At 43.4% G+C, this 9226-nt stretch overlaps 1 protein-coding gene across 2 annotated transcripts in view; it reads left to right on the forward strand.

Moving 5' to 3' along the window:
• Positions 1–7050, forward strand: part of LOC116850621 (complexin) — a 154848-nt gene extending 147798 nt beyond the window's left edge. For both annotated transcript variants that reach the window (XM_032829127.1, XM_032829134.1), the window contains 2 exons: positions 316–445; positions 2080–7050. In XM_032829127.1, the coding sequence (XP_032685018.1) occupies positions 316–445; positions 2080–2153 (204 nt within the window). In that variant the 3' untranslated portion in view covers positions 2154–7050. The remainder of the gene's footprint in view (positions 1–315; positions 446–2079) is intronic.
• Positions 7051–9226: the final 2176 nt, after the last annotated feature.

Here is a 9226-nt window from a genome sequence, read left to right on the forward strand (position 1 = left end):
AGAGAGAGAGAGAGAGAGAGAGAGAGAGAGAGAGAGAGAGAGAGAGAGTAGAGGGAGAGAGAGAAAGCGTCAATAGTATGCGCGAACGATCGCTGTCTCTTGCAAATTAGATATGCCGTGGCCGTTTCAGAGGAGACACGGCGCCGGCATAATGTCGACTGCTCTTTTGTTGCGCGTCGTTATTTATTATTATTAACCCTTCCCGGGGCCCTTTTGCAGCTTCGCCGAAGAAGCGGTCTCATTAGAGCCCAGCGCGCGGGCAGACTCGTTCGAAATGTTGCCTAACGAAATGTCGTCTCTCTCTTTGCTTTGCAGTATAACATAAAGAAAAGGGAAGAGGTCCAGGAAATGCCACAGGAAGAGCCTAATCCTCTGATGCGCAAGAAGAAAACGCCGGAGGAGTTGGCGGCCGAGGCCGAGGCCGAGGACGAGGACGAGTTCACCAGTACGTAGCGCACGAAATATTCTCAACGACACACGTAACCACGGGATATAGAATTAACGTTCTATATCTAGTTGGCGAATATAGAGCGCGACATTGGCCAAGAATATATTTTCGTCCATCTCTCCCTCTCTCCGAGAGGAGAGAATAAGGAGAGTATGAAGTATAAAGGGGAAAAGGGAAAAGACAAGAAGGACAGAAAAGTCGGACGAACGAACGAACGAACGTTCCCAGAGTCATACTCGCCTGACTGTTTGACTAACATTATGAATAAAAGAACGCGCCCTCACATTATCACCGACTATTTGAACTACAAATTATACGTTTCCCGCAGAAGGCTGCGAGAGAGCCTGAGATTATGTCAATCTATTGATTTTCTGTACATATCTAATGCGCGATTTCCACCATCAAAATAATAACGTAGGGCACACACACTCTATCAATTTCGCGGATCGCGATTCCGAAAGCGCGCGGCTCCGAGAATACCCGCCGCGTCGCTGTTTATTACGAGACGAGGAAGACGCGACTCGCGCGATTCTTGCCCGCGCTAATTCGCGGCAATGCATCGAGGAATAAATCCACCCTCTAGGGAAATTATCGCGGGCTATATACACGTGTATGTGCATATACATGCGCGCCGTGGCAACACACCAGAGAGATTCGGAAACAATTTCTGCCAGCGCCGCCCGGGAGCATCCGAACGTGCACACTAATGTCATTAATAAATTATTATTCGTCCTAATGTGTGTCGCGCGATTAATGTGCGCACGATGTTTGTCGCAGAACTCACCCTCTTCAGGAGAGAGTTTCGGTTTCAACGCAAATCTCGAGTTGAGTCGCGAAGTCGGTTCTCTCGAATTAAGAGGCCAAACCAATGTAACGCTCTGAGAAAAATGTATTTTTAGGAATTAATTTTGTGAAAATGAATCGACTGGGTATTTTAAAACATTTTATATTAATTAAGTAACTATTAAACTTTATTACTATTTTTGTTATTTGGAAGAACCAATAAATAAATGTGCAGCATGTGGCCGACTGTAGAAAATGTCGCTGCAAGTCGGAAAGATAGTGCCGTTTTAGTGACCTGATAGACCAAAAAGTTTCTTAAATAATGTGCTTTTAGTGAGAGAATAAAAAATTCAGAAAAATATTAAGCTTAATATCTTTTTTAATGGTGCAAAATAAAAAAAAAGATGCGAAATTTAGTTATTCAATTTTTAAACGGCTATTGTTTCTGCAATTTTTGTTTCATAGCTCAAAATTTAGGTTCATTCTCCAACTACAAGCATATTATTTAAGAAACTTTTTGGTTTTTCATCTCAGATCTCTAGAATGGATACTATCTTTCCCGTTTATATTTCCCGATATTTTTTTGCAGATTTTTTTGCACATGCTGCACATTCATTTTTCTAAATAATAAAAATAGTAATTAAACGTTTAATGGTTACTTAATTAATGTACAATGTTTCAAAACATTCGCTCGATCGCATAATTAATTCCCAAAGATACGCTTTTTTTCAAAGCGTTACATCGGTCTGGCCCGAGACGCGGTCGCCTCATTAATCCAACAAACAAAGAAAGAGAGGCGAGAGAGCCGAGGGACACGTGTAACGCACTTTCTGCTTTGACTGTTGCAGAACTGAGAAACACGATAGAAACGCAGGTGAACGAGCTCAAGTCTCAAATCGAAAGTAAGTGCAGCCTCCAATGAGTCTATCACATCGCGCGGTTCGCGAGAAGGGTGACGCCGTGCGTCGTCAAAATCGCATCCGCCCCACATCCTTCGGTGCCCGGAACAAAGAGGAAGGGGGTAGCAGAGATAACGACAGAGCAGCGAAAAAGAGGAACAATACGCGTAGCCGCGATCGTTGCCGGCGTGTCGACCAATCGCAGTAGATCGATTCCAGACGCGGTCGATTGGTCGATCGTTGCTTAAACCGCGAACGACGAGCGCGGGATCCGAGGGGCTCTCTCTCCCCGGAGGATCTCGAGGCTTCGTTTTTTCCCCTCCCTTCCCCTCCTTTTTTTCCTTCCTGAAGGACTCCTCGTCGTCGTGTTTGGACGCAACCGAAAAGCGGAAACGATCCTGTCGAGGATTCCGTTCTGCACGAAGATAGACAAGCGAGAATCGAGGCTGGAGATCCGGAGAGGTGGAATTATTCCCTCGCTCGCGCGCGACACGAAAGAACACGAAGGTGAAAGATATGTTTAATTTGACATTGAGATTCTCATGGAGTATCCAAGACTGCTGCAAATCTAAGCGAATTCAAACAGATCACCGGAGATTGTCAATAGAAGCTGAAACCTCAAACGCGAATCAGCAACCGCAAACGCAACATTGGAATTTAAACGACGTTTAAGCGACGTGCGACGATGTTCGGCGAGAACGATTCGGTAGATGCCTGCTGAAGGAGGAAACGTCGGAGTCAAGTCTCCCGATTGTTTACGACGAGCGACTGCGTACACTTGGATCCGGCGTCCATAAATTTCCCCGACTTCGTCCGGTTGGAAGTGTTCTCGGAACTCTCTTGATCAGACGAACGCGCGTGGGAAATTCACCCGACAGATATATCCCTGATATTTTCCCGGCACAGCGTAACGAAGAGACGCGTAGAAATTGACGACATCGAAGATAAATGGAGACTCGGAAATCACCGCAAAAATCGACGCGCGGCCGATGATCGCCGTCCTCAATCAAGGATAATGTGAGAAATGAATATTGCGAATCGATCGATCCACGTTTCCCAGTAGAGAGGAGAGAAAATTGCCCACAAGCCAATATCGCGGAAGGAATTATGAATCTAGAAACCCCCTGCTGACCTTCCATCTGATTCAAAAGTAAACCATCTGACAAAATGGAAGAGGATCTCGAGGAGAGTGCAAGAGAAGAGAGATGGCTCGAAGTTGAAAAATATTATCGATCGTCGATAGTGTCCGTGGTGGAGAAATGTACGGTGAAAGTGATGTGAATGAATGATAAAAACGAGAGAGAGAGAGAGAGAGAGAGAGAGAGAGAGAAAAAGAGAGAGAAAGAGAGAGAGAGAGAGAAAAAGAGAGAGAAAGAGAGAGAGAGAGAGAGAGAAAAAGAGAGAGAAAGAGAGAGAGAGAGAGAGAGGGAGAGAAAGAGGGAAAGAAAGAAAAAGAGAGAAAGAGAGAGAATGCTGACTAGACCAGAGTGTGATTTTTTTATGTAATTGTTGCAGTTAAAAGTGCGAAATGACGTTGTTTTATAGAATAATTAGGTGTTCTGTAGAATGTTTAGGCGTAGTTATAGTTTGTAACGAATCAATTTTATCCGGTACGGGCGGGTGAGGTATTCACACCGTGGATACCGCGTTATTTTCTATTCGTAGTTCGTCTAGGTATTCTACACGGTTATGGAGAATTTTTGGCGCGATTTGGTGGTTCGAAAAAACAACAACAATAACAAAAAAAAAAAAGTAACTATTCGTTATCGGGAACTGTATACATATATACACATATGTACACATACACGTATATACACGACGGTGTGGGTTAAACCGCATTACAATCCGCATTACAACGCGATTTCTTTATCTAGGTATTTTACCGGATACCTAGTTATTCTATAGCCTTTTCTCACACAGAAGCAAAAAGTCGATATCACCATTGTCGTACGACCGACCTTCTCGGACGTGCTGATTGATTCTCAGATAGACAGACGGGAGGGGGGAAGAATCTCCACGGATGCGTCCTCTCCCGCGAGTTTCTTCTTTTTTTTTTCGGAGGATCATCGAGAGACTTCGTGAGTCCCGTGTCCGACAAGCAATAACGTCCAGCACGAACACATTCGACAAACTGTCGTACAACAAGAGTAATATCGTCCTTAGGGTCAGATGTACTTATTGGCTGTCGAATGGGAAACTTCTGAGACAGTTGGAAACTTGAGAAACGCGGACCTCAAAACTTACCTATTAGATAGCCAATCAACAACTCCGACGAACTCGTCGCACGAAAACTGTATTAGCGTTTAGACAGTCTGGATTAACTAACGCGGTCTGGTTTAACTGTTGCCCCTTTCTACACGATTATCAGATCGTCTTTATAACGTCCTTTTTACTTAGGCGGTAAAACGTGCGCGGCCTTTGACTATAAAAGTACTGACTGCTGGCTCTGCGCGAAAAACCACCACCCCCTTCCCCTCCCTATTCTTCTTTCTCCCCTTTCGTGAACCCGACGCGCGTCAAGACGTGCAATAGACATATCAAAGCCGGATAGACTCGCCTCTAGTGCGTCCGAATCTCGTAACAGTTTGATTTTTATATAACTGGTGGCTCGAGTCCGGGTGCCTGACTGACTGGCCGACTGTCTAATTGATTGATTGATTGATCCGATCAATACACACGACGGCGGGCAGAGGTGGGAGAGTGGTTGCACAACCCATAGAGCGCGCGATATTTCCAAGGGGAAAAGGGAAACGGCAAAGGAGAAGACCGCGAAATTCACATCGTTACTTCCCCGACCGCGCAGCGCGAAAGCCCGCTGAATTTCACGCTGGCTGTCGTTATTTTATAGTTAATGGCCGGGTCCTTTTTGGGGAATCGAGAATTCAATTACGACGCAGCGTCATCTGGTCGCGCAGCATACCGGCACTCCGCTGCAAACATCGCTTGCAAATTACCACGTGCTCGGAAACGACGTGCAGAGAGCGAAACGCGTCCGTGTTGCTCCTCTCGCTCGTCACGACGATGAATCTTAATTAATAAATAAATAAATATATATATATACATATACACACACGCATAAGTATATATATAGATAAAATAACATAAGAAAAGACGAAAGAAGTAAAAAAAAAGGGACGTATGTTCTAGCGCTTAAGTTTTTAGGAACGGGTTTTTTCGAATATAGCGAACGTAATAAGAGGAGTAAACGGTAGCTGAGTTATGTAGTTGATAGAGGTTTGTTCGACGGCTGTTTCAATATTACAGGCAGGGGGAGGTAGGGGGAGGGTGATGACAAGGAGGAGGAAGTTTCTTATTAGTCTCGTTGATGTCATGATTATTATTATTATTATTATTATTATTATCATCATCAACGCGCTAATACGGTTATTAATTATTCGAGAGCAAAAAGTTGACGGAATCCGAAAGGATGACCATGACGCGTGAGAGATGGTAATTGGCAGTCCTCGCTCTGCCATTCGTCCATCGTCATAATGTGATAAACGTAATCTACTTCTGATTTAATCGTCATCGCAAAGAGAATGATCCTGTTATTTAAATCGTAGTAGAGGATTGTTATTCCGTAATTTATACCGCGTCGATTTAACACCTAGTCGTGTACGTTGTATTTGTTTCATACGCGTGACTCAATTTCTAGGTCTTCTCTCTTAGGATCTTCTCCGTTCGTTGCATCAAATGCGAATGCATAACAATGGGATAAGCTGAGCAGAGCATTGACTGCTAGTTCAAATCCAATATGTGCGACTTAAAAGCGTATTTATATAAATATATATATATATATATATATATATATATATATATATATATATATATATAATCATGTGATATATTCTCACTTATATTAAACGAGAAAATTTTTCAATCTGACGCACCTATCGATTCCGTTTACTACGCGCGGGGTATTTCGCGCGCGATCAGTTTTCTCTGATTTTCTCCACAGCGATACACGTATATTATATTGCGGAAATTAACGCGAAACTTGTTAACCTTTAACACTCGCCGTAATTGGACTTTCCCGATGAAATTCTTATTCGCGAAAGAAAATCGGTTTTCGTATTTTTTAGAGCGCCGTATAATTCCGGAAATTCCCTGTGTGCGTTTTAGCAGCGCATATATATCCGGGATACACTTGAGGTTCGTACGAGGCAAGTCGCAAAAACGGGAGCAGACGTAAAAGACGTGAAAGAAAAAAAAAAATGAAAAAGAAAAAAAATACATTTAGTATATAAAACCATTTTTGTACGGGAGACGGAGAAGTAAAATGTATTTTTTTATTTTGGACGAGGTATAAATTCCGATGTAGCGATATAGAGTTTCCTTAACCCTCAAACGGCAGGGTAAAAAAGAAGTGTTGAATAATGGATTAGTAGTGCACACTCAATTCGTGATGGAGAAATAATAAAACTTAACGACACGACAAATTCGTCTTCATAACCGACTGAGTGGCGTGAAAGCGAACTGACGATAAGAGATTATCGCGAGCATACTTTTCTCATTTTTCTATACCAAGCATCTCGATGAACGGCATTTTTTACGGCGAATGTTCACCTCTTCGTTTCACAACACGTTTTGAATTCGAATGGAACGCGAAATATCTGTATCCGATTATCCGAGCAGGCACGTCAGATTCCACGAAGCTCGAACGATTCCGGCGGGATGCTTGGAAATGTTGATAACGACAGCGAGTCACTTCGACGTCACTCGATCGGGTTATGATCAAACAATCGTTAAAGAGTCGTTCTAGAAGTATGATTATTAAATCTGTCCACTTTTTTCTATCCTTCTCTCGAAACACGGACAGCTCTCTGGCCTGTTCGTGTTTCTTCGCTGTCAAAACGTTTCTCCCTACAGACTCGATCTCTTCCGAGCACACAGCCTCCCAGTCGTCAAAAAAAATAAAAATAAAAAAATAAAAAAACGAACTTATCAAAACTTATCCGGTTTCTAGACTTTTCTCGTTTCGCGGATTTTCGAATTCCTGATCACTTGCACGTCCGAATCGCGGCCGAGCCTCGCTCAATGTGAGGATTCGGGAATTTAAAAATCGCGTCTCTCTTTACTTATCCTTCTCCTTGTTCCTTTCTCTCCCCTTTCTTCTCTCCTCGCTACCTCCCGCTGTCTCGCGAACTCTCCTTCTCCAACGAGACGCGATCTGACTCCGATTTATTCTCACCTTCATGATTTCTTCTTACGCGTACCGCAATGCCGATTGCACCGATCTCAGTTGAGCTGAACAGCTCTTACAGCTCTCTTTTCACAACAACATTGTTGAGAGGACTGTCAGTGATCTTTCTTCTTTCGCAAGTGCATTGCGAGCTGTTGCGTGTCCTGCGCAACTCCGTCGAAATTGCGCGCGAGGACAACGCTCACGTTGCTCAGGTACCATTCGCGTCCGCCTGTTTTTTCCGTTAACGTCGATTCGTCACGCGTGACTGACGCGATTATTATGTTTGCGCAATTATCACGCCCCAAATTCCCCGAATCTGATATTCCGTATTAATTACCGCTGAGCAAACGGCATTATTCCGCAAACGCAAACAGTGGTCTCGGGAGTGGGTCGCGCGCTTTGCCTCCCTCCGCATTTATTTCCCCGTCGTGAAAAACCGCCAACTTTCTCCCGCGCAGGAAACCACGGTAAAGCACGCTTCGCCGTTCAAGTTTGGCGGCCGAAAGTTTCGCGAAAACCGCTGACAACGCGCTCCCCTCTTCCCTCTTTCTCCTGCCTCATACGTTCTCAGTTTTATCCGTCTCTCCTCTCTCCGACATTCCGTGACTACCTCTCTACCTCTTTTCCTTCTTTCTCTCTCTCTCTCCCTCTCTCTCTCCCCCCCTCTCTCTCTTTCCTCTCCTGTCCATCTGTCTTATCCTTCGCTCGATCGAGGGGAGACAGCGAAGTAAATTAATGGCTTTCGGCGGATTAAATTCGCAATATTTCGGGACGGGCAGATAATATTTCTCTCGGGTTGCAATTACTTTCGTACTTTGGCACGGAGTTGCGCAGAAGAAAAGGGAAATTATCTCGACTAACACAGAAGACTAACAATCTCCAACTATCCTCGAGTACAATAATCGAGGAGGACGATCGTCCAATGTATACAAAAATGCTGCAGGATGCAGGAGAGGGGGGCGGAATTAATTGTCACGGCGTTAGGTTCTCGATGTGTAACGAACGATGTGTAATAACCTCTTTCGCCTTGTCGATGTGCGTTTCTCCGCTTGTCGTGTCTTTTTCCACGTCGATGTCGCTGGCTGACCGGCTGATCTTCTTCGTCGCAGCTTAATGATCGTGCATGACTGTCTGGCTGACGATCTTCGAAAATTACCCTGTGACGGGTAATTCGTTTGAGCCTCCGAAAAAAATGAAAAAGAAAAAAAAAGACGGAAAACGGCATAGACGGTGTTTATCAAAGCTTACCGTGACCTCAACTCAAAAAGAAGCTGAACTAATTTCTGTCGCGCGCGTTTTTCATTCCGGCAAGGTATTCCGCGACGCGCGCGCATTTTGTTTCGTCCTTTCAAAATTTTAGCAAAAAAGAAAAAGAAAAAAAGAATGATATGCAACACAACTCGAAGTCTGTTACAAAACGTACAAGACAAAATAAACATCAATTGTATAATTTAAAATTCTAATCTATTATATTGTGACAATATGTTATTTAAACACATAACGCTATATTATAATAGCGTAGAATTAAAATAACGTTAGCTCTCTGTTTCCTTTTTTTTTTTTTCATAATTGTCGTAAGTTTTTAACGTTCATGCGTTGCAGAATTTGTTTGGAATATTCGTGGCCAGCCTCTCTTTAGCTTTAAGGTACGAATTAATATATAATTAAAGAAGAAAAATATATATATACACATACAAGAAGATTATATATATATACACGCATACAATACATATATACATATATATATCTAAATATTTTGTTATCAAAGCTGAAAAGAAGACAAATGGATGACGAGGTCATTTTCGAAGATCCGATCTCGGCCAAAATCTACGCTCTTTCCTCTAAATCGTCTTGCATGCTCGACCGGCCTGATCGAATCTCGCAACCCTGCGACAAATGAGGGTTTAGGGG

The sequence above is a fragment of the Odontomachus brunneus genome, unplaced genomic scaffold (genome assembly GCF_010583005.1).
Source record: "Odontomachus brunneus isolate Ranch 3 - 2012 unplaced genomic scaffold, Obru_v1 Obru_scaffold_005, whole genome shotgun sequence".
Taxonomy (NCBI): domain Eukaryota; kingdom Metazoa; phylum Arthropoda; class Insecta; order Hymenoptera; family Formicidae; genus Odontomachus; species Odontomachus brunneus.